This window comes from Schistocerca cancellata, chromosome 3 (assembly GCF_023864275.1).
Source record: "Schistocerca cancellata isolate TAMUIC-IGC-003103 chromosome 3, iqSchCanc2.1, whole genome shotgun sequence".
Lineage (NCBI taxonomy): Eukaryota > Metazoa > Arthropoda > Insecta > Orthoptera > Acrididae > Schistocerca > Schistocerca cancellata.
In genome coordinates this window covers 210224031-210250945 of record NC_064628.1, presented here as the reverse complement: position 1 = coordinate 210250945, position 26915 = coordinate 210224031, and the positions used below count along the sequence as shown (strand labels likewise).

General features: G+C 44.3%; 1 protein-coding gene across 1 annotated transcript in view; it reads right to left on the bottom strand.

Annotated features, from left to right (window-relative positions):
* The window catches only part of LOC126174831 (uncharacterized), a 512108-nt gene that overhangs the window by 316859 nt on the left and 168334 nt on the right, over positions 1 to 26915 (bottom strand). The window contains exon 2 of the mRNA XM_049921210.1: positions 24405 to 24561. Within this exon, the coding sequence (XP_049777167.1) occupies positions 24405 to 24561 (157 nt within the window). The remainder of the gene's footprint in view (positions 1 to 24404; positions 24562 to 26915) is intronic.

The following is a 26915-nucleotide window of genomic DNA, read 5'->3' as shown; positions in this document are numbered from 1 at the left end:
GTGTACTACGCCATTTCTATGTGATTTTGTTGATGTGTGAGAGTCTTCTTCATTTCGTTGCCTTTAAGTTTTCTTATGGTCCATTTGTGCAGAGTCTCACACACACTAAACATCACATACAACTTTGTAATCAGACAAGCTTTGTAACTGTTACCTTCTTTGTAACTGTTTTGTTTATGTACGATATTTTCAATGTTTAAAGTGTGCAGCAAGCTGTGTGTGATGTTTAGTGTGTGTGAGGCTCCGCGCAATTGGACCATAAGAAAATTTAAAATCAACGAAATGAGTAGACTCTCACACATCGACAGAATCACATAGAAATAGCATAATGATCCCAAAAAGCGCACTTGAAAATGGGAATCATTTCCCGAAACGCGTCGTGTGAAAAGTAAGTAAAGAAAATAATGACTCGTACCAGAAGAATTATTTGTAAACAAACCTATTGTTTTCACAGTCGCAGGCTTTCATAATCATTTATAATGGAGCAAATCAGAATAACAGATGTAATATAAATATGAAGATGTGCCTGTCGGTTCGTATCCTGTAACACCGCTTTTTGTTTAAATAAGTGGTGTTATTAACAGTGGATGGTTGCCGTTTTCTTCTCAACCCGAATAAACTTGTATTTCTGCGCTTTTATCACTAATAAAACGTTGTGCCTCTGTATTATAGGCGCTTGAAACAAAAACTTTCATATTGTTTCTTGTTCTTATTTTTAGCCAGTCAGTTTCCCGGTATGGGAGTTAGGATATTCTCAATAAAGCATTTATTTTCTGTTGTCTGATTATTTTTTGTGGTGATGCGGTGAGCAGCATAATTAGTGTTGTCAGAATACTTCCTCAAATGTTTGGATACATATCAGTTATCTACAAACAGTGATACATGGTTTTTTTTCATTCTTGTTAAAAATTCCAGCTTTGGTACTTGGAAAATTTTCATTTTCCACTTTTCTGCACCGACGCACAAATGAGAGATGTTGATGTGAGCACTCCCAATATTTAAAAAACAAATAAGAATATTAAATCGGACGATGCATCAGGCCCTGGCGGAATTCCATTTAGGCTTATCACTGAACACGCCCATAATTAGCTCCTTTCTGTTTTCTACAGTCCAGACTGTATACCAATTAGGTTCCTTTCGGAGTATGCTGATGCATTAGCTGCATACTTAACAATCATATACAACCGTTCGCTCGACGAAAGATCCGTACCCAAAGATTGGAAAGTTGCACAGGTCACACCAATATTCAAGAAAGGTAGTAGGGGTAAGCCACTAAATTACAGGCCCATATTGTTAACGTCGGTATGCAGCAGGATTTTGGAACATATATTGTGTTCTAACATTATGAATTACCTCGAAGAAAACGGTCTACTGACACACAGTCAACATGGGTTTAGAAAACATCGTTCTTTTGAAACACAACTAGCTCTTTATTCACATGAAGTGTTGAGTGCTATTGACAAGTGATTTCAGATCTATTCCATATTTCTGGATTTCCGGAAGGCTTTTGATCCTGTACCACACGAGCGGCTCGTAGTGAAATTGCGTTCTTATGGAATATCGTCTCAGTTATGTGGCTGGATATGCGATTTCCTGTCAGAGATGTTACAGTTCGTAGTAATTGACGGAAAGTCATCGAGTAAAACCGAAGTGATTTCTGGCGTTCCCCAAGGTAGTGTTATAGGCCCTTTGCTGTTCCTTATCTATATAAACGATTTGGGAGACAACCTGAGCAGTCGTCTTCAGTTGTTTGCAGATGACGCTGTCGTTTATCGACTAATAAAGTCATCAGAAGATCAAAACAAACTGCAAAACGTTTTAGAAAAGATATCTGAATGGTGCGAAAAGTGGCAGTTGACCCTAAATAACGAAAAGTGTGAGGCCATCCACATGAGTGCCTAATAGGAGCTCGTTAAACTTCGGTTACACGATAAATCAGTCTAATCTAAAAACCGTAAATTCAACTAAATACCTAGGTATTACAATTACAAACAACTTAAATTGGAAGGAAAATATGTAAAATGTTGTGGGGAAGGCTAACCAAAGACTGTGTCTTTTATTGGCAGGACACTTAGAAAATATAACATACCTACTAAGGAGACTGCCTACACTGCATTTGTCCGTCTTCGCGGTGCGGGATCCTCACCAGATAGGACTGACGGAGTACATCGGAAAAGTTCAAAGAAAGGCAGCACGTTTTGTATTATCGTTAAATATGGGAGAGAGTGTCACAGAAGTGATACAGGATTTGGGCTGGACATCATTAAAAGAAAGGCGTTTTTCGTTGCGAAGGAATCTTCTCACGGAATTCCAATCACCAACTTTCTCCTCCGAATGCGAAAATATCTTGTTGACACCCACCTACATTAGGAGGAACGATCACCACGATAAAATAAGGGAAATTAGAGCTCGTACGGAAAGATATAGGTGTTCATTCTTACCGCGCGCTGTATGGGATTGGAATAATAGAGAACTGTGAAGGTGGTTCGATGAACCCTCTGCCAGGCACTTAAATGTGATTTGCCGAGTATCCATGTAGATGTAGATGTATGAACTAGCAATCCCTCTCACACCTTTGGTAAGCGAATATCGTACCCTGGCAACGGCCACACCATCAGTAGACAAGTCACACGCCCAACAAGCCGACAGGCGGCAGGGTGAGTGCCACCAAACGCCATTGGCCCCACGGATGTGTTGGGCTCCGCGGGTCATGCGGCCGCAAATAGTTCCTGCTGTATTCTGGCACCACAAGGGTATTTAGGACGGTGCAGAACCTTTCCAGGCAGACTTTTCCTCGAGTTCTCTGGGCCAGGGGCCGACTAAACGTGCAGTCCATCATTCAGAGCTCTTACAGGAAACCTTCAGAACCTTCGACGCCTTGCCGTTCTCCAGTCGTCGCCAACGGTGGGCCCTGCCTGTGACTACCTCAGGCATCATCGGAAAGTTACTTCGGCACTTGTGACGTCAAGGGACTTTGGTATCGTCTGTCGATCTTTTCTTTCGTTGTACAGTTCTACCGTCAAAGTGAATCTAAGACTTTCTCCATCATTGAAGCCATCTGCCCACTTACGATCTTATCTAAATTCAGTGTACCACCAACTATTCAAACAGGTCTCATACTTGCCTTTCTCCAGGGAGCAACTTAGAATCATATGCTTTATAATAAAACTGTTCTACATAATTTAACTGGGCTGCGTTGTCATTGCACCACAACCGGTGCAGGATATAAGACTTTCATGGCTCATATTCATAGGAAGTACCTCACCCAGCGAAGTGTTCCATGTGGCTGGAAAAGAGAATAGGTACACAAATGGGTACGACATAGGATGCACAAATTTACAGACCAATAGCACCGTCTATTGTCGGAACCTAGCGCATGCTTTAAGCTCAAACGTAGTGACATTTCTCTATCAATGCAAACATATGCAGGTTGCACTGATAAACTCGGAAGGAGAAGCTGAGAGTGAGTAGGTTCAAAAAATGGCTCTGAGCTCTATGGGACTTAACTTCTGAGGTCATCAGTCGCCTAGAACTTAGAACTGCTTAAACCTAACTAACCTAAGGACATCACACACATCCATGCCCGAGGAAGGATTCGAACCTGCGACCGTAGCGGTCTTGCGGTTCCAGACTGTAGCGTCTAGAACCGCACGGCCACTCCGGCCGGCCGACAGACCACATTATTTAGAAATATTTTAGACCTTGCTGCCACAAGAAGGCCTGATCTTACCGGAGGCGTCGGTTTAGAGACGGGGATTGGCGATCATGATGTCATTCTAGCGACTATGGTACTAAAGGTAATAAATCAGTCAAGAAATTTTAGCGGATGTTTCTGCTAGAGATAGCAGATAATTGTATATCAATGAAAATGTAAATCGAATGAAAGTAACCAGTTCCTATCAGTTCTAATGTGCTGATCGCGAATATCAGAAAGACAATTCAAAATTAGCTCTAGTTTTCATTTAACGCTGTTTTATTACGGTGACTTAATTACATACGGACTTTTATGTTAAGTTTAAAATCAAATATTATAATGCTTTGTCAAAGGCATAATAACTAGTAACAATGGGTTATATTACTATCCCTGGTCTTACGTGTGTGCAAATATTTTGGATATAAACATTTTTATATCAATTTTAGCGACTTTTTTGTCTCCCTCCTCTTCAACTTCAGTGACTTCATTAATGCATGTAATAATTTTTGACAATTTGTTTCTAGGTTAACTACCAGCTGTTCAAATTGACTGCTATTGAAGTGAACAAAAATGCCACGAGTTTGTGTTAACAGTGCTGACATATTTTGCTATACGTGTGGAGAAGTGACACTTGCCTCACAAAAGCAGCAAATAACTCCACTGATTAAAAAAAGCCTTACAGTTGTTATTTTGGGTGCAAAATAGGTGCTCAGTATAAACCCTGGGCTCCACATGTGATCCGCAGCACTTGTGCCAGCAACCTCAGGAATTGGATGCATGGGAAAGGACGTTCAGTGCCCTTTGCAGTGCCCATGATCTGGCGTGAGCCACCTACCCATGTCAGTGACTGCTACTTTTGTATGGTTCCTCCTATCAAGAAGGGAATATCTAAGAAGAAGAAGACAGTGATCCATCCTAACATTCCATCTGCCATACGTCCAGTTCTACATCGTGAAGTATTGTCAATACCTGAACCACCGACAGATTACGAGATTACTTCTGATGGGGATTCTGAATGTCCCGAACCATGCACATCACCAAATATATCATCAACTGATGATCAACAGAAATTGTCTCAAAATGAGTTAAGTGATCTCATTAGAGGTTTGGAGCTCTCTAAAGCTAACCTCAGATATTAGCATCAAGATTGCAGCAGTGCAATTTTCTGGAAAGCAATGTAAATGTTTCATTCTACCGCAGAAGAGAGCAACAATTCACTCACTTTTTAACATGTAAGATATTCTTGTGTCATGTGTAAACATAAATGGTCTAATGAAGGCTCTCAGAATTAATTACAACCCTGATGAGTGGAGACTTTTTATTGATTCGTCAAAGTTGAGCTTAAAAGCAGTGGTTTTACATATTGGTAATGAGCTTCCTTCTATTCCAGTTGGGCATAGTGTGCATATGAGAAAGAGTCATACCGAAACATAAAAATTTTACTAGAAGCCATCAAGTATAATGTCTCCCAATGGCAGATTTGTGGTGACTTGAAAGTGGTTGCACTGCTATTAGGTATGCAGTTAGGGTGTACTAAATATTGGTGCTTTCTCTGTGAATGGGATAGCCGAGCTTGTGCAACTCATTACATGAATGGCCGACCAGAAAATCTCTTCAACGTGGTATAAAGAACATTAAGAGTGAACCTCTAGTAGACCCTAAAAAGATTCTGTTCCCGCCCTTGCACATAAAGTTGGGTCTTATGAAAAACTTTGTTAAGGGAATGAATAAAGATGGTGACGCATTTAATTACTTAAGGCAAAAATTCCCTTACTTACATGGGGCCAAAGTAAAGGAGGGCATCTTTGTAAGCCCACAGATTCGAGAGCTTTTCAGAGACCATAGTTTTCATGGTATCATGCAAGGTGATGAGAAGCATGCATGGGAATGTTTTAAGACAGTCCGTTTAGAGTACTTAGGGAACAAACGAGCAATAAATTACAAGGCGACTGTAGATAACATGTTGGCATCTTATGAAAAACTTGGTTGCAACATGTCATTGAAAATGCATTTCTTACATAGTCAACTTGACTTCTTCCCCAAAGATTGTGGTGCAGTAAATGATGAATATGGGAGCGATTTCATCAAGATATTGCCACATTTGAGAAGAGGTATGCCGGAAAGAGTAGCCCTACTAGTTTAGCAGATTACTGCTGGACTGTCATAAGGGATGTTCCCGAGTATGTGTATAAACGTCAAGCCAAGCGAAAACGGAGATCTTCTGAATTTATCTCAGAAAAAAATATGTAATTGTATATACTGCACATATTGACGTTTAACATTTATAGTCCTTTCTATAATTTGTGACCAGTTAATTTATATATTTTCTTTTGTGCTTTACATAGTTCTGGTACAAAGTATTTTCATTGATGTAATATCACCTTCATTTTTTCTTAATGTTTTACTTTTGTACTTCTAGAATGGTACTGAGATTTATGAATTCATAACACATAACATAATTCAAGTAATTATTCACTTAAAATTTGTTATGCTGAATGTTGGAACGTGAATGCATATTTAGTTAGTGAGTTATTTATACAAAAATGTAGTTTACAATTTTTTTAAAAATAGAGCTAAATATGTTTGAAGATGATGATTTTGTATAAGTTTATAATGAAATAAACATAACTAACTCACCGTCATGCAATTTACATACTTTCACTTCAAATTTGTTGTTCAGTGTAAGCGGTTGTTAGCGTCTCTGTTAGACAATGAACTGACATTATTTAGTTCGCAGCATGACGAACGTAGAGGAATCATGGGCAATGTTTAAACGGATTGTAAATCGTGCTCTGCAAAAGTATGTGCCAGAGGTGTACACATTCCGCTTTTAACCCGCCCGTGGTTGCCCGTTAGCCAGGCAGGGAAGCTGCCGCACGTTAGCTGCGGAATGGACAGACTGCTTTGCTCCCATCCAAACCAAGCTATGCCCAACCCAAGCAGCCTAGAAAAATATTGCTTACCTGCCCATCTTCCCTCTGCGTTACTCTACGTAGCAGTTTATTGTATACGCTTTCGTTGTAGTGTTATGAGTATGGTTCCAAGGCTGGCGGAAAGTCTTTTCTTTATCCGAAAGTCACAATTCGAGGCTCAATGTAAACATACATTCATTTTCGGTCTTTATACATTAGAAAATGTTGGATTTTATTTCTCCTTTTTTCCTTTTTGGCGAATTTCGGGCACTTTTATTTACTTCAGTACGAAAAGTTTTCTTTATACCTTCGCCCTGTTTTGATTAGTACTGGCTGTTCTTAATTTGAGCCATCATAAAGTCACCTCAAGTCCGTAGTAAGCTGCATCATCTCTGAAAGTCGAGATCCTTTGCACCTCGGAACCTGAAGATGCCTATTGTACTGCAACACCAACTAAAATTAGGTTTTGGAACTCTAGTTTTTGTAACCTTCGGCTGTTTCAGCAAATATGACGCCAGTTACACCAATTTTAGTTATTTTTCCAGTGTCTGTGTTGTGATTTCTCTGAATTCATACTAAGTAGCCAAAATACTTCATTCTAAATTCCTCAAATGCCTTTAGCTAATACGAAGTACATCCCTCATATTATGTTAATGTAAAAAGTACATGTCTGAAAAAAGAAGCTTTTTTTCCGTACTAACTTTTCTTCTCACTACGTTACATACCACCAGAATGTGGTTTTTAATATCCACTGAGCTTTTTTTTCCTGTTTAAATCAATGTTTGCCCTAAATTTAGAAAGTCTATGTACTGCTAAGTAGCCTCAAATGTTTAGCACACTTTTCAACTCACTTGTCGGACAATAAGTTGCTTTCTTCTTTCAGAGTATTTATGGAGTAAGAAAACTGCTGGTCAAAGTTATAGACATGTAATATACCGAGGCTTCCGAAAGAGTGTTTAGTAACTTTTTACGTGGGAGACATCTACCGATTTATTTGAAGCTGCCTCATAAACACACGGTAACATTTCACCTACGGACTGGCCTCTGTTTCATATATATTCAGTCATTCTTAATTTCTCCTCAATCTCCTATAAGTTTCGTGTATTTATTTTGCAGCTCCCACCGTTATGACAAATAAGCTGCAGGAACTACGCGAGCATACGATGGATTGATTGCGTAAGCCGGCCTGAGTGGCTGAGCGGTTCTAGGCGCTACAGTATGGAACCGAGCGACCGCTACGGTCGCAGGTTCGAATCCTCCCTCGGGCGTGGCTGTTTGTGATGTCCTTAGGTTAGTTAGGTTTAAGTAGTTCTAAGTTCTAGGGGAATTATGACCTCAGCAATTGAGTCCCATAGTGCTCAGAGCCATTTGAACCATTTTTTGATTGCGTAACCTGTTGTCGGGTGCAGCAGGCTGAACGGGTCCCGTGAAGCTCGCCAGGCTTGCGGAAACGCAGGTTGGCCTGCTTTAACTAGTATGCTTCAGTAAACATGTACTCTTGCGTCTCCGTTGCGGCGGGTTGAGCTGCCTTAACGGTTTCGGCGGAAATGGCGGTTGACGGGCTGGAAGGAGAATTTGTACATCTCTGGTATGTGCCCAATAAATGGATTAAGGACGGAAAAGACCCTCCCTGGTTGAACAACGAAATTAGGTTGGGTTGGGTTGTTTTTGGGGAAGAGACCAAACTGCGAGGTTATCGGTCTCATCGGATTAGGGAAAGACGGGGAAGGAAGTCGACCGTGCCCTTTCAAAGGAACCATCCCGGCATTTGCCTGGAGCGATTTAGGGAAATCAGGGAAAATCTAAATCAGGATGGCCGGACTCGGGATTGAACCGTCGTCCTCCCGAATGCGAGTCCAGTGTGCTAACCGTTGCGCCACCACGCTAGGCACGAAATTAGAAAAATTTTCAAAAGAAAACGCGAAAATGGCAAGAAGCAAGGGTTTTCAGACGTTCGTGCGTCTGTAAAAAGATCTATGAGCGTAGCATGCTACAGCTACCTTGAGAAAATTCTGGTCCTTTGTAAAATCGCTAAGTAGGCTTAATACTTCTCTCAAGTCACTCGCTGGCCAATCAAGTATGGCAGTAGAAGATGGCAAAAGGAAAGCCGAAGCTTTAAATTTCGCATTTAACAAATCGTTAAAGGAGGAGAATCGTACAAGCATCGTTCAGCCATCACGCTGACTCCCGTATGGACGACATAGTAATAAGAATCTCTGGCATAGACAAACAACTGAAAGAGTAGAAAACAAGTAACACGCTAGGTCCGGATGGAATTCCAATTCGGCTTTACAAAGAATACTTACGGCATTGGTATCTTTCTTAGTTTGCATTTATCGTGAATATTTCGCTAAGCGCAAAGTCACAAGTCACTGGAAAAATGCGCAAGTGGCTCCTGCATGTAAGAAGGGTGAAGGAACTGACCCACAAAATTACAGGCCAATATTCACAAATCTTTAACATAATGCAGCGCTTCAGCAACCGTGAATTGTTCAGACAATAAGAAATTCAGCCTTCAGTTGTAAGGTAAAATTTTTTTTAGCGGTGGTGGAGCACGAGGATCTGCATTTGCTGAACATCTTGCCCAAATGGCCCATGCTCCCAAGCCTCTAAAAGATTCAGAACTTAACTTTTGTGTAATGAAGTCAAAGGGTGTAAGTTAGACACCCTTGAGGAAATTGCAAATTTTAAAAAATCTTGTTATTGATAGAAAATGGTTTAAATGGCTCTGAGCTCTATGGGACTTAACTGCCGAGGCCATCAGTCCCCTAGAACTTAGAACTACTTAAACCTAACTAACCTAAGGACATCACCCACATCCATGCCCGAGGCAGGATTCGAACCTGTGACCTTAGCGGTCGTGCGGTCCCAGACTGTAGCGCCTAGAACCGCTTGGCCACACCGGCCGGCTATTATTGACAGAGAAAATTTACTTAATGATCAGCTGCAACTAAAAAGTAGAAATTATTTCTAAGGATTTAAACCTTTACTCCAGTGTAGTTGACCCACGGTCCGCTTCGAATGGCCGATGCTGTTTCCTACCTGCTTTACCCCTTTATTATAGTGCGTTTGTACAGTGTGTCTCTATATATTTTATATTATACTGGTAATGACACCAGTTGCAAAGGTGTTTCTTAATATGCCTCTTTATGTTCAAGATATTTCATGCTTCACACGCCTGTCCCTCCCATACTAATTTATTATTTACTGTAGTGGGGTTTCGCCCTATTATTATAATATTTGAATGTAAATTTTCTTGTCGTGACTTAGCAACTAGTTCTTAAGAAAAACGTTTAATGTACTGTACCATATGTAGGCATTTGTCCATTTGCAGGACTGTTTTCTGCCACATTTTGTTTACAATTTACGTTGCGTTAAGTAATTTTGAGACAGCTTGTCTCTAGCACTTGTGCATACGCTCGGCCGCTGGCCTAGCCTCGCCGTGGAACTGCTCGTCATGCCTAGTTTCCTTATTGCTTACGTGTGACCCTTATTCCTGGCCCGGCGTAGCTCCGTCTACTTTTTTTTATTGTCTTTAGTATTGACAGACATAATCTTATGTTTATGCGTCTTCATTCTGTATTAGTTTTATTCTCTGACATGGCCAACGTTTGCCCCTCAAAATAATTTAATTTTTGTAAGATCACGATGTTCCTTATTACGAAATCATTAGATTTCAATGTTTAATATATGTCCGTATGGGTTTCTTTATAGGTTCTAAAGAAGATACCATTATTGGCATCGAAACCTAGCTGAACTAAAAAAAAATTACCTTGCAACTGAAGGCTGAATTTCTTATTGTCTGTACAGACGAATATCCTTATCATCGATTTGCTACAGAGTTCTTGAAGGTATTCTGAGTTCGAATATAATAAATTTCCTTGAGACCGAAAGACTATCGTCCACGGTTTTAGAAAGGATCGCTCGTGCCAAACCAAGCGCATCTTTTTCTCACGTAATAGGCTGCGAGCTATGAATGAAGGGCAACAGGCAGATTCCATATTCTTAGACTTCCGAAGACCATTTGACACGGTACCCCACTGCAGACTTAATGAAGGTACAAGCGTATGGAAGAGGTTCCCAGATATGTGAGTGGCGGAAGACTTCTTAAGTAACAGAACTCAGTACGTTGTTCTAGACGGCGAGTGTTCATCAGAGTCAAGGGTATCGTCAGGACTGTAGCAAACAAATGTGATAGAGCGCTATTATTTTCTATGTACAAAGAAGATCTGGCGGACAGAGTGGACAGCAGTCTGCGGTTGTTTGCTGATGATGCTGTGCTGTATGGGTAGAAGTCGAAGTTGGATGACTGTGAGAGAATACAAGATGGCTGAGACAAAATTTCTAGTTGGTGTTATGAACGGCAGCTGTCTCTAAATGTAGAAAAATGTAAGTTAATGCAGGTGAGTAGGAAAAACAATCCTGCTATGGCCGAGTACAGCGTTTATAGTGTGCTGCTTGACACAGTCAGGTCCTTTAAATATCTGGGCGTAACGTTGCAAAACAATATGAAATGGAACGAGAATGTGAGGATTGTGGTAGGGAAGACGAATGGTCGCCTTCGGCTTATTGGGCGAATTTTGGGAATGTATGGTTCATTTGTTAAGGACATCGCATATGTTACGATAGGCCTATTCTTGACTATTGCTGGAGTGTTTCGGAACCGCCCCACCTGGGATTAAAGGAAGATATCGAATAAATTCAGAGGCGGGCTGCCAGAACTGTTACTGGTTGGTTCGAACAACAAACCAGTAATACGGAGATGTTTCGGGAAATCAAGTAAGGATCCCTGCAGCGAAGCCGACGTTCTTTTCGAGGAACACTACTGAGAAAATTTAGAGAATCGGCATTTGAAGCTAGATGCAGAACGATTGTACTGCCGCCAGCATACAGTTCGCGTAAGGACCAGAAAGAAAGCATTTCAGAAACTAGGGCTCATACGGAGGCATGTAGATTGTCGTTTTTCCTTCTTATTGCGAGTGGAAGAGGAAAGGAAATGACTAGTGGTGGTACAGGGTACCCTCCGCCACGCACCGTCCGGTAGCTTGCAGAGTATGTATATACACTCCTGGAAATTGAAATAAGAACACCGTGAATTCATTGTCCCAGGAAGGGGAAACTTTATTGACACATTCCTGGGGTCAGATACATCACATGATCACACTGACAGAACCACAGGCACATAGACACAGGCAACAGAGCACGCACAATGTCGGCACTAGTACAGTGTATATACACCTTTCGCAGCAATGCAGGCTGCTATTCTCCCATGGAGACGATCGTAGAGATGCTGGATGTAGTCCTGTGGAACGGCTTGCCATGCCATTTCCACCTGGCGCCTCAGTTGGACCAGCGTTCGTGCTGGACGTGCAGACCGCGTGAGACGACGCTTCATCCAGTCCCAAACATGCTCAATGGGGGACAGATCCGGAGATCTTGCTGGCCAGGGTAGTTGACTTACACCTTCTAGAGCACGTTGGGTGGCACGGGATACATGCGGACGTGCATTGTCCTGTTGGAACAGCAAGTTCCCTTGCCGGTCTAGGAATGGTAGAACGATGGGTTCGATGACGGTTTGGATGTACCGTGCACTATTCAGTGTCCCCTCGACGATCACCAGTGGTGTACGGCCAGTGTAGGAGATCGCTCCCCACACCACGATGCCGGGTGTTGGCCCTGTGTGCCTCGGTCGTATGCAGCCCTGATTGTGGCGCTCACCTGCACGGCGCCAAACACGCATACGACCATCATTGGCACCAAGGCAGAAGCGACTCTCATCGCTGAAGACGGCACGTCTTCATTCGTCCCTCCATTCACGCCTGTCGCGACACCACTGGAGGCGGGCTGCACGATGTTGGGGCGTGAGCGGAAGACGGCCTAACGGTGTGCGGGACCGTAGCCCAGCTTCATGGAGACGGTTGCGAATGGTCCTCGCCGGTACCCCAGGAGCAACAGTGTCCCTAATTTGCTGGGAAGTGGCGGTGCGGTCCCCTACGGCACTGCGTAGGATCCTACGATCTTGGCGTGCATCCGTGCGTCGCTGCGGTCCGGTCCCAGGTCGACGGGCACGTGCACCTTCCGCCGACCACTGGCGATAACATCGATGTACTGTGGAGACCTCACGCCCCACGTGTTGAGCAATTCGGCGGTACGTCCACCCGGCCTCCCGCATGCCCACTATACGCCCTCGCTCAAAGTCCGTCAACTGCACATACGGTTCACGTCCACGCTGTCGCGGCATGCTACCAGTGTTAAAGACTGCGATGGAGCTCCGTATGCCACGGCAAACTGGCTGACACTGACGGCGGCGGTGCACAAATGCTGCGCAGCTAGCGCCATTCGACGGCCAACACCGCGGTTCCTGGTGTGTCCGCTGTGCCGTGCGTGTGATCATTGCTTGTACAGCCCTCTCGCAGTGTCCGGAGCAAGTATGGTGGGTCTGACACACCGGTGTCAATGTGTTCTTTTTTCCATTTCCAGGAGTGTAGATGTGGATGAAGATGTAGATCGCCTTATTTGGAAGTCAGGTTACGATGGTGCGGGGGGGGGGGGGGGGGCGGTGAAGGGGGCATAGGATAGATCGCCTTACATGAAAGCCAAGAGGTGATAGAGGGGTGACGATGTGATCCTGTGGTCTGCCGAGAGTTGATTTGGACATTGTGCTGCGTGATGTGGGCATGAAAGGAGGGGACAGTGCGGGACGACGGAATGGTGTGCATATGAGAAGGTGGCAGAGGTGCAAACACTCTAACGGACGTGAATCATCCGCTAAACAGGCAGCGTGGCAACGGATCACTTAATTCTTTCCGCTGACTCCTGTAGCACACACTTCATCCACGTCACCCGGAAAGCATCCGGGTAAAGGGCACATCAGGCATTCAGCTAAACAGTTTTGCAACTTCATGATCAGGTGTTAGTTTCTGTTTATATAACCTCGTTCATAGTAAATGCTCCTTTAGTTAGAGGAAACACTGAAACATAGCCCTCCACTCTTTCTTTCAATTTATAATATGCGTGTCATCACCACCAGTACCACCACCACCACCACAACACCACCGCCGCCACTACCTTCGTTTATGATAGCTCTAGATGTTCGAATCATCAATGACTGCCTGCAACTGTATACGTCAGAGCCGAAGGTCAAGGCTAGAGACAGTGTCATACGATATTAACTTGATGTCTTCTGAGGGTGATTTAGTTTCTTCCAGTATGCCTATCAACTGTCGGGTCAGATTTTTGCGTATGCGCCGAAAGTTACACACTGAAACATGTGTGTGTGTCAGAAGACAGTAAATAACGTCACATGTTTGAACGCATGTATGTGTGCCCTAAAGTCTTTCTTTTTGTAGGGTGAACATATTATCATTAATGTTTAGAAAAAGCCAGTTTTGTGTGCATATATATGTCTTTCTTTTTCCTTTAATATTCTCTGTGTAAAGAGGGAGAAAAGATCTCACGCAATTCATGGTTATTCAGTGTAATGTAACAGTAATCGTATTCTGTGATCTCGCAGTGGAAATTTATCGACCGAAAGCGATACTTAAATGGTCTCACGCAACAACAGTAAAAACTTTAGGATTTTTCTCTCGTTTTTGTGAGAGCGCAACTTCAGACTCACTCTTGTTTTGTCTTCTTCTGTAGGTTGTCGTAGCGAACAGACATATTATGTTAAGTTACAATTAAATTAGCTGTTTGCTAGTTTATAGTAATTAAACTGAATCTGTTTACAACTACTGCGATTATTTTAAAGTTACCTACTCCTAGTGCTGTTAATTACATGCATTGGTACTTTTCAATATTTTTCAGGACAGGAGTCGGCAGATCGTTGTGTAGTGACGTAAAGGCCGAACGTGCATTGCGTTCAGTCGTTAGTTTGTCTTTGCTCGTAGCATTCAGCGACCCTGAGATTAAATGCCGATTATTTTAATGTACATTGCATTTATTTCATGCTAGAGATGTTACGAATGATTCGGTCATTCGTCTCTGAACAATGAGGTGCTCGGTCTTTGCCCATGTCAGACACCGGCCCCGGTTTTAATAATTAGATGGTGGTTGGTCACTTTACTGAGTTCATAGCTTTCCTTTCCGTGTGTTAATACCAGGTAGAGCATACGATACACTTCCTATTTTTTCTACCATCTTAAATGATGTGTTTTTCTTTTTATCCTCCCAGGCAATCGTGGTCACAGTAACAGTGGACCCAATATTTCTTATTTAGTCCAGCTCACAGACTCCTTGAGAAACTTACTTAAGGCTCACGTGAGAGTTAGTATAAGAAGAGAGTGCCAGAAGGGCAGTGGTAAGGACAAAGTGTGAACCCACCCTAGGCCACAAACAGAGAGAGAGAGACTAATAATGATTAGTACTTAAGCAATATGATTTCATATTCAGGGTACTTTGATAATAAAGAAGGTATCAGGGTATTCATCATTTTTGCTTTCAACCTTATTTAGAGTTCCTTTAATTTTCGATTGTGATTTAACCTATTAACACCAACTCCGAGAGAAAACAGAATTATTTTAATTAAAATGTCGAACCAAAAACATCTCCTGCCATCTATATTCCCAATTTTATTTTATTTTCGCTACCAGTTTCTGCGATACACTACGCCATCTTCAGGCCCCCTTTGTTCATCACTTGCAGACAAGTGCCAGTAATGAACGAAGAGACCTCGTTGTTAAAAAGAAGTCTACAAATAGCATATATTATGTGTTGGTCCCTGTTTCGACTGTACATGGGCTAGGAAGCCTCCTAAACGTGGGTGACGGAGACTGAAGATCGCGTAGTAATGCCGAAACTGGTAGCAAACATAAAATGAAATTGGAAATATAGAGGACTGAAGGTGGTTTTGATTCCACATTTTGTATTGAACAGCCGAGATCCCGCAACCATCCTACATAAAAATGAACATTCAGAAATTAGATTAATTATTCCAAAAGTACCCAGAAACCGAAATCTATAAACAGATGTCGCCTGCTTTCATTTTGAGAAAAGTAGTTAATATATTTAAAATAGGGTTCCCGTTAAAAATTCTTCACCTTTTAAACGGCCCCTTCTTCTTCCTTGTGGAGGCGGAGGAATACAGTGAGGATCGCTTTTCTCGTGGTTGGTACTGAGCCAGAATGTGAAACCTTTGCTGGCAAAAGACGCCGTCAGTTCCCTGTGTCACAGCAGGTAGGCTTTGGCTCCTGCACTTCCACTTAGTTGGCAATGGCCCCATTTTTTTGTGGGTCGGAAACTCACTAGAGGGATGGCGCCTCCAAAGCCATAAAAGGTTGGACCTCCGCCGACTCAGCCGCATTCAGTAGGGATGAACGGTTCCGTAGCAGTCATATTACGCTACAGGCACTTGCGGTCTTGCAGTTAGTAACAGTTTATCCGTTCATCACCTTGGACAGAACGTAGCAGTTGACTCACGCGCACGCACACCGCCTCGTTCGGACAGCGAGCTCGATCACATGTTAAGACTGCCAATTGAGGCCGCGCGGGATTAGCCGAGCGGTCTTAGGCGCTGCAGTCATGGACTGTGCGGCTGGTCCCGGCGGAGGTTCGAGTCCTCCCTCAGGCATGGGTGTGTGTTTGTTCTTAGGATAATTTAGGTTAAGTAGTGTGTAAGCTTAGGGACTGATGACCTTAGCAGTGAAGTCCCATAAGATTTCACACACATTTGAACATCTGAACTGCCAAATGATAGCGTTAGGCGTGCGGTTAGATTTCATTGTGACCATCCCCTTGATCGGCATCTCGAGGTTCAGTACTCTCTCTCCGGTTTAATCGAATTACCTCAAACATTTCCACCAAGTACGGTACAGGTGCCTGTATAATGAAAGGACACTGCTCTGCAAAACTTAAGGATGAAATAGAAAAAATACCGTAACATATTAACAACTCGGTGCAAATGAATGATAATGGGGCAGAATGTTGCAAAAGGTCTCCTAATCGTGCCTGAGTCGTAATCGCTATAGATTCCTCATTGACAACCGTGCGGCTACATCTTTGGCGGTCGCTAAGCAGCCTTCTCCCTGGCGTCTCGCGAGAGGGCGCGCGCCGGACCGGTCGCGATGACTTAACAGCGAGCTGCTTTGTGTATAGTGCACAGGCAATCTAATTTTTTTTAGTCCACTTAACTGGTGTGTGTCGGCTATATTGAGATGTGCGAGTCAGTTGAGTCTTTCGGAGCACAAATCATTAGTGCCCTTCTTATCTGTTGTTCATTTGTTTAAATTAAAAAAATCATTTTTTGAGTGTAAATTTTTATAACAGCTATTTTTAAAATTTTATTTTGGTATAATATGGGCATTTGCTTGAAGTTCATGATTACTGAAAAAAATATTCTTGAGGCTGTAGTGGGGGCTTTGTTTGAAGTTAAGTATTTTGAACACAGTTGTTCGTGCAATAGCTGGTGGCCACATTTTCTTAATCGTTCGTGCAAGTTGTATTGCGCCCACTTGTTCTTATAGTCTTTGGTTATGACGGCTCATTGTGAATCCGGGCCGATTCTTATACTTTCTTGCATGCTGCTTCTCATCAATATGTCTATTGCAAAATTTTTCTCTCTGTAATTATATTCTTGATATCTCAATGCTTTTTAAATTGTTGACCATTTGCTTAAACACTGTTGTAAAAGAGATTTTTTTGTTAAATTATTGTCACTGACCAACATTAGCAATCTTCCAGTTTTTTTATTTCATTCATACCGCTGCCGTAGGCAAGCGTTTGGAATATCTGAATCCGTACGGTTCCAAATAAATGTCAAGTTTTGCTTCCGAACATCTTACCGCTCCCAACTTCGCGCTAGCTGCCCCATTTCAGTACACACAAAGCTGTACTTCACACGGAGTAAGGTCAGTGTGACTATAGCGGCCAAATGGGGATGGCCCCACAACACGATGCAGTTGAAGGAACGGAAAAAGAGAGTATGTGTCAGTCAGCGAGCACTTACGGTGTACTGTGGTGGTGTTATCACAGCATGGGCCGGAGACTTCACAAAGGGAAGAAAACTAGAGGAAGGACGAAGTACGGCGAGTGTAGCCCACGTGTATGGTATTCCCCACAGCATTGTTTTACGTGCACGGGGAGAGTTCCAAACCACGGGCACTGCTGCCTAAAGGACAGGAGGTGCTCGACTACAGCAACAGACGACCGCTACACTGCGCAGCAGGGAAGAAAAACCCACGGCAAACAGCGAGTCAATTGCAACCACGTTTAACAGCACTGCAAGGAACGGAATACCACGTTCCACTGCGGCACGAAGAATGCATAGGTATGGTCCCTTTGCCCGATGACCAGAAGTCCTAGGTTGTATTTCCTTGACAGTCGCACACGGCGGCAACATTTGCGATGATCTGGAGCTGGACCATCTAGGAGTGGGGCCGTATGTTCTTCTCGGAGGATAGCAAATTCAATCTGACGCAACTATCCTCTTATGGCGAGGTGAGAACAGGTAATGAAACAGGAACATTGTCGAACGCGAGCGGTTCGGTGGTCCATGTGTTATGCTTTGGGGGAGGGGGGGGGAGGGGGGGGGGCATAAAGTTGCATGGGCGTACTGACCTCCAAATCTTTGAACACAGTATATGGTACACTCAGTTATATATTCCGCAAGTCTTCTGAACAATTCTTTCATGAAAGTGATGTGGAACGATTAAGTTTACAGGATATGTGTACTTGATTACTGTTAACATTAATGAAACATTATTATTTTAGTCATACTCATGCAACTACATTTAAAAACAAGTTTTATTTACCAGATTTTAAGCAGATAATTGTGAATGGAATACAAGAAGTTGTCATCGATAAATGATTTCAAGTTAGATTTAAAACCTGCTTTGCTACCTGTCAGACATTTCATGTTATTGGAAAAGTGATAAAAAAATTTGTTGATGCATACTGAACTCCTGCCTGAGCAACAGACGGCTTTAGTAATGGCTAATAATCATTTTTCCCTCTATTGTTGTGGATACGGCATCACTGTTCTTCTCAAATTGTGGTGGGTTATTCATGACGAATTTCATTAGTGAAGGTATGTATTGTAGCGACACATTTAAAATCCCTAACTCTTTGAAGAGGTACGTACATGACGTCCGTGTGTGAACACTAAATTTTATTCTTAATGCTCGCTTTTGTGCAATCATTCGTCTTTTTATAAGCGATGAATTACCCCGGAAAATTATTCCCTAAGAGACTATTGAGTGGAAATACGCAAAATATGTCAGGAGGTTGAATCGTTTCTTTTCAAGATTAGCGTTTATGCTAAGAGCAAAAGTAACTATATTAAATTGTTTGGGACGCTCAGTAGTAAGCTTCTTCCATTTCAAGTTTTAATCAGCATGCACACACAAGAATTTGGAGCATTCTATCCCATTTAGTGACTCCTGCTAAAGTGCTACATCAAATTTTGGTATGACTCTTTGCTGTACAGATTTGAACGAAGTGTGTTTTTTTTTTTTCAAAATTCCAGAGAGTCCATTTTCTGAGGACCACTTTAAAAATTCTTTGGCAAATATAATTTACAATCTTTTCTATTGCTTTCCCTCTGGTAGGATTTATTATGATACTAGTTTCGTCTGCAAGAAATACCAATTCTGCATGTTGAATGTTAAGTGAGTCATCCACATACAATGGTGTCCAAAATTAAAGCAACAAACGGAAATTTTGCAAGGTTTCCTTTATTTTGCCACAAAACAGTATAAACAGGCTATAGAAAAGTAGAAACACTGTAAAGAGAACGTAAACAACCTACATCACAGTAGACGAAAATGTTCTTCGTTTTTTCCATCTTAACGGCTTTGCACACGCAGTGCGACAACTGATTAATGCGGTCACTATCGGGTGTGACCAGCTCTGGCAGCAATAAAGGTCTGACAATAACGGAGCATACTGTGAACTTATGTTGAGGCAATAACGCCCATTCGTCCTGCGTAGCTCCTCGCAAGTCTTGGAGAGTGGTTGGTGGATGTTGACGTGATGAAACCAGTCTCTCCAGTGCATCACGGACGTGCTCTACAGGATTCAAATCGGGAGAGCGAGCAGGCCATGCCATGAGTGCAGTATCTTCCGTCGACCACTCGTTCTCCATGAGGTCGAGCACTATCGTCCATCGATACGAAGTCTGGGCGTACAGCATCTCGCATCAACAGTACATGAGGTCCCAAGACCTCGTCACGATACCTGACAAGAGTTAAATCTTTCCGATTCACCTGTACTGTTTCATGAAGAGGTGTTCGTGTGGTCAACGTAATCCCTGCCCACACCATTAGCAATCCTCCTCGATATCGGTCTCTTTCCACAATGTACTGGTCTTGAAATCGTGGTCCACATGCATTCAGATGCAAATACACCGAGAATCACTCTCCAGACCAAATTGAGACTCACCTGTGAAAAGAACATTGGCCCACTCTTCGGCCTTCCAGATGGCACGTTGACGACTCCACTCTAGACCTTCCCTTCTGTGATCTCGCATCAGAGGCACGCATGCACCAGTTCTCCAACAATAAACGTCACTCTGTCAAAGCCCTCTCTATGCCGTTTGCCTCGGTGCAATATGTCCAGTGGATGCTGCGAGGTCCAATGTCAGCTGCTGCGCAATACTAAGGTTGTACCGTCGTGCCCTTACAGCCAAATAACAGTCCTCTCTTTTTCATGTCATTCGTGGTCGGCCCTGCCCTGGTCTTCGGGGTACAGTTTCTGTCTCTATAAACTGCCACCACATCCTAATAACGACAGAACGATTCACGCTAAGCCATCAGGCCACACGAGTTTGCGACTGCCCGCTTCCATTCTTGCCATGGCGCTCCACCGCAGAGGCTCTGGTAGTCGTCTTTTCTGTGTCATACTGGACTGTCTGTAACTTTGCATACGGCGATTGTGGATGTGGGGCTACTCGACAAGCACTAACCCTTTTGATAGGTGCCGTGACGTCATCGTTGGCGTGGTTTTCCGTTGATCGAAATGCCATCTTCCGTGCTGAACACAATCGTGTGGACATCTGTTGACAGATTGTATGATTATATCGTGAATTAGACGCAGAAAGGGGAAACAGCGATTTTTTGCTTTAGTTTTGGACAACAGTGTATATAAGGAAGAGGAGTGCACGCAAGATGGAACCCTGTGGGACTCCCTTTGTGATTGCACCCCTTATTCAGCATAACTGTATAGTAACATAAGTGTATTCAAACTAGCTGTAAGTGAACCTATCAGTTCTATATAACTAGAGTTTTTCTAAGAGAGTAACACGATCTTCACAAACCACAATCGCAAAGAAAACAGATGGAGATATTTTATCATTTGCAATTTGTACTATTTGATGAGTGAATGTATAAAAAGCATTCTCAGCGTCGAACTAATTGTGACACTGTGCTCCTTCCAACGTGATTATTTACTGGGCTGCATTAGGCCCTAACTTCATTTTTATGAATGAAAGTGGGCGATTTCATAGAACATTGCAGGTGAAGGAGCGAATGGACTGGATGGCCTGTTCTCCCGACTTAAATCGCATCGAAATCATGTGGGGTGCGATGAGGAGAGATACTGCAGGACGTCCACATGCACCATCAGCTGTCAAACGCGCTGGTGGAGGAATGGAACACCCCCGCCACAGGAATTCCTTACCAATCCTGTGGCCGCTGTGGGAGGACGTCGCGGAACAAGCATTGTCGTCCGTGCTGGTCGAACAGTGTCCCGCCGTTTGTAATATCCAGAGGACCATCATGAATTGCGGTGACTTCAGTGTAACTATCATTTTTAATAAAGCGACATTTTAGTTCACGTCACTGCGGATTTCTTTCAGTTACTTTGTGTACTATACTGTAGCAGTTATTTATATATAATGGTCCATGTTTCATTGAGCTATGTTACTTGGTACTGACACATCATGCGGAAGTCACATTCGGACTGAAGTTTTACACACCTCGGACCTTTGCATCACGTTGTGTGGTTTCTGTGCTCCTTAGTCTAGATCACAGAAGTCTGTGGCCTTCAGTATTGCTTAATATCAGTGAAGGCTACCATCGGCTGACTCTATTGTACCATTAATTTACTAATTCTAGAATACGTCCATTTTGATCCTCTTTAATGGAATATATTTTTTTTTAGTTTTGAGCTTCCCTCGCCCCTCCTTCTTCGCTCTATATCCCCTCTACCACTCCTCCCCCTACCCCCCCCCCCCATACAGTACTTCCTCAGAGTGATTTTTTTTTCTTTTTTGTCATTTTGAAACCTCATACAAGGTAGGCCGGCTGCGGCAAAACTACGCTGCTCTTCGGCCACAGATAATACATTCAATACAAGAAGAGATATCGAAAAACGAAACAAACACTGTGGGTAAACAACCGTAGACAAACAAAATTAAATTACAGGAAGCCGTTCACAGGTGCAGTGTCCAAATAAAAAAACGTTCAGCACTCGGACACTAAACAGAGACGACAGAAATGACACACGTGAACGATGGAGCACAAACGACGAAACACTGAATCACTAACACGATGGCACACACAAACACTGGCGACGATCTCCGGCGCGCGAATGTTCACTGATGGTGTACGAGTTCGGGGACCTGCCAAAAGGGTAAAGGTGGGGGAGGAGGGAGAGGGGAGGGTGTAGATGCCAGTGGCAGAGGAGATGGGAAGGTAGAGGGGGTAGGGGAACCCCGGGGGAGAGGAGGGATGGAGGAAGGGAGGAGGGAGAGAAGGGAGAGGGGGTGCCTTTGGGATAAGACACAGGGGGTGGAAGGGGAGGATCAAAGTTGGTAGGAGGGGTAGATGGAGGGAAGGAGGGCATCATCAGGGAGTGGGAGATAGAGAGCAAATTGGTTCAAATGGCTCTGAGCACTATGGGACTTAACATCTGTGGTCATCAGTCCCCCTAGAACTTAGAACTACTTAAACCTAACTAACCTAAGGACATCACACACATCCATGCCTGAGGCAGGATTCGAACCTGCGACCGCAGCAGTCGCGCGGTTCCGGACTGAGCGCCTAGAACCGCTCGGCCACCGTGGCCGGCGATAGTGAGCAGGTGGGACATAAGGCACGGCAGCATATGGGGGTGGGAGAGGATGGGAGAGACAAGCGAGTGAGGGGGATCAAGTTTATGGGAGGTGTAGTGGATCCGTATGCATTCGAGGAAAAGGAGGAGGTGCAGGAATGGAATGAGATCATACAGGATCTGTATGGTGGAGGGGAGGCGGATGCGATAAGCGAGGCGGAGCGCATGGTGTTCTAGGATTTGAAGGGATTTGTAAAAGGAAGGAGGGGCGGAGATCCAGGTGGGGTGAGCATAGCAGAGGATAGAGCAGATGAGGGCTTTATAGGTGTGGAGGATGGTGGAGGGGTCCAGACCCCATGTGCAGCCAGAAAGGAGCTTGGATTGTCCGGAGATGGGAGGTCCAGGAGAGGCGACGGTTAAGGGTGATGCCAAGGTACTTGAGGGTGGGGGCCATAAATGGTGGAATAGAAGTCGAGGAGACGGAAGGAAGGGGTGGTTTTGCCTACAATGATCGCCTGGGTCTTGGAAGGATTGACCTTGAGCAACCACTGGTTACACCAAGTGGTGAACCGGTCAAGATGGGATTGTAGGGTGGGGGCGAAGGCAAGGAAGGCGGTGTCATCAGTGTACTGGAGAAGGTGGATGGGGAGTGAAGGTGGCGGCATGTCCGCCGTATACAGAAGGTAGAGAAAAGGGGAATGGACGGAACCTTGGGGCACACCGGCCGAGGGGTAGAAGGTGTAGGAATCTGTGTTATGGATGGTGACATAGGAAGGACGTTGGGAACGAAAGGCGATCAGACAAACGTAGTTGATAGGAAGGGCGAAGGTCTGGAGCTCCAAGAGGAGACTGTAATGCCATACACAGTCGTAAGCACATTCAAGGTCGAGGGAGAGAAAGATAGCAGAGCGACAGGAGTTGAGCGGTTCGGAGAGGAGATGAGTGAGGTGAAGGAGAAGTTCATCGGCAGAGAAGACGGGCGAAAGCCACACTGGGTAACGGGAAGAAGGCGGTGCTGGCAGAGATGCTGGTGGATGCGTCAGGTAAGGATGGATTGCAGGACCTTGCTGAAGACCAAGGTAAGGCTGATAAGACAGTAGGAGGAGACAGTGGAAGGCGGTTTGTCGGGTTTGAGAAACATCAGGATCCGGGAGGTTTTTCACAGGTCGGAGTAGTAGCCGGTGGACAAGACCACATTATATAGACTGGCCAGGGTAGAGAGGAAGGAGGCGGGAGCTTCACGGAGGTGGCGATATGTAACACGATCGTGAGTGGGAGCGGTGGTGGTTTCATGTGGAGTTTATTGATGATTTCCTGAGCAGTGATGGGGGCATTGAGTTCGTTGTGTATAATGTTGTCCAAGTACTGGAAGCCAGGAGCGAGTGGAGGGACAGAGGTGTCAGTTCGATCGTGGACATCTGGGAAGAGGGAGTAATCGATCGAACTGGGGATCGTCAGGGAGGGTAAAGCTATCAGAGAGGTAGGAGGCAAAGTGATTGGCCTTACTAAGGTTGTCACGGATGGGGTGGTCATCATGAAGGAGAGGGTAGTGGGGGGGAGGGGTTTAGATCAGGTAATGCGACGGAAGGGTGCTCATACTGATCAGGTAACCCCTCCTGGTAGGAACGCTGCCGACCCGTTGCACGGTTGGAGAATGAACAGGTAATCAGTTTTGAATATCCCAGCGGCCTAGTGATCTTTACCTCCTCTGCAAACTGGCCCAAGTTGTTGTTAAATTAGCCGCCTAGGCTGGGAGCGCTGTAAGCGACCAGAGAACCCCGCGAGCTGCACGGCGCGAGCAGTGAGCGACTCACCGGAGGGCACTCGCACGGTGACGCCCAGGTTGAGCGCGCGCAGCTTGGCCAGCGCCACCTGCGCCAGCACCAGGCGCTCGGGCTCGCTCAGCTGCAGCAGCGGCGCGTCCGACAGCTGCACCTGCCTCCCCGTCACGTTCGACCACGTGCAGTTGCCCTGCGCACACCGCAAACAACACACATGTAGCCACGCTCCGACGCCTGAGTCGGTACGATCTTGCTATCGCTACCAATACCAGAACCAGTACCCGTAACTCGTTAATATTGCAACAAAAATATGGATACTGACCGTATCCCAAGACAATAACTGCTTGTTTATGTAGTTTAAAACATTCATAATGCAAGGTGAAATATGCAGATTATGTTTATATGCATAAACCAACATGAAAATAATCAAACACAATGTAAGCAGTAACAACCAAATACTCTAAACGCAAATAAAACATAGACCTTGACCTAAAAATTATGTCAACACACCTGCCATTATTGGCACACAGCGAACGTTTAGAGAGTTTACTCGTGTTTTGCGTCCCATGGGTTACGGATAGATATCGAGACAACTCGTGCTTTCTACACGCTGTCTGTAGATGCCATCTGGACTAACGACAGTGAGACTAATGACAGTTGCCAGGCGTGTTTCTACGTCTGAAAATGACTTCTGTTCCAATTTCGCGTCAGTCGAAAAGATTAGTAATAATAGCGGCACTATGAGGATGCAGATCAGGTTTGCTTTAAATACGTGCTGTAACTATCGTGATAGCTACACTACTGGCCATTAAAATTACTACACCAAGAAGAAATTGCAGATGATAAACGGGTATTCATTGGACAAATATATTATACTAGAACTAACATGTGATTACATTGGCACGCAATTTGGGTGCATAGATCCTGAGAAATCAGTAGCCAGAACAACCACCTCTGGCCGTAATAACGGCCTTGATACGCCTGGGCATTGAGTCAAACAGAGCTTGGATGGTGTGTACAGGTACAGCTGCCCATGCAGCTTAAACACGATGCCACAGTTCATCAAGAGTAGTGACTGGCGTACTGTGACGAGCCAGTTGCTCGGTCACCATTGACCAGATGTTTTCAGTTGGTGAGAGATGTGGAGAAAGTGCTGGCAAGGGCAGCAGTCGAACATTTTCTGTATCCAGAAAGGCCCGTACAGGACCTGCAACATGTGGTCGTGCATTATCCTGCTGAAATGTAGGGTTTCTCAGGGATCGAATGAAGGGTAGAGCCACGGGTCGTAACACATCTGAAATGTAACGTCCACTGTTCAAAGTGCCGTCAATGCGAACAAGAGCTGACCGAGACGTGTAACCAATGGCACCCCATACCATCACGTCGGGTGATACGCCAGTATGGCGATGACGAATTCACGATTCCAATGTGCGTTCACCGCGATGTCGCCAAACACGGATGCGACCATCATGATGCTGTAAACAGAACCTGGATTCATCCGAAAAAATGACATTTTGCCATTCGTGCACCCAGGTTCGTCGTTGAGTACACCATCGCAGGCGCTCCTGTCTGTGATGCAGCGTAAAGGGTAGCTGCAGCCATGGTCTCCGAGTTGATAGTTCATGCTGCTGCAAACGTCGTCGAACTGTTCGTGCAGATGGTTGTTGTCTTGCAAACGTCCCCATCTGTTGACTCAGGGATCGAGACGTGGCTGTACGATCCGTTACAGTCATGCAGATAAGATGCCTGTCATCTCGAGTGCTAGTGATACGAAGCAGTTGGGATCCAGCACGGCGTTCCGTATTACCTTCCTGAACCCACCGATTCCATATTCTGCTAACAGTCATTGGATCTCGACCAACGCGAGCAGCAGTGTCGCGATACGATAAACCGCAATCGCGATAGGCTACAATCCGACCTTTATCAAAGTCGGAAACGTGATGGTACGCATTTCTCCTTACACGAAGCATCACAACAACGTTTCGCCAGGCAACGGCGGTCAACTGCTGTTTGTATATGAGAAATCGGTTGGAAACTTTCCTCATGTCAGCACGTTGTAGGTGTCACCACCGGCGCCAATCTTGTGTGAATGCTCTGAAGAGCTAATCATTTGCATATCACAGCATCACAAATTTCGCGTCTGTATCCCGTCATCTTTTTGGTGTAGCAGTTTTAATGGCCAGTAGTGTAGTTGCTTTTGAGATTGGAACAAGTGAGTTGATGATAGTCAAGAATGCCTTTAAGTTTGTAACCAGAAAAAAGAGTTCGCCGAGTGAGCTTAAAAAAGGCGGAGAAGGTATTTAAAAGATCACATGTAGATCTGAGGAAGTACTATGCTAAGGACAAGTTGATTACATCACCGACGTGAAGTGGAGCGCAAGCGCTGGGTGGAACCTTTCCAGCCATAAACTACAGATTAGTCGGGATCACTGCAAGAGGATTCTGAGATGACCGAGCCTACACTGGAGAAGCTGCTCGATAGCTTGAGATAGAAAAATCGCTGAAGTGCTAGAAATTGAAATGTTGAGCCTCAGAAAAACTTCG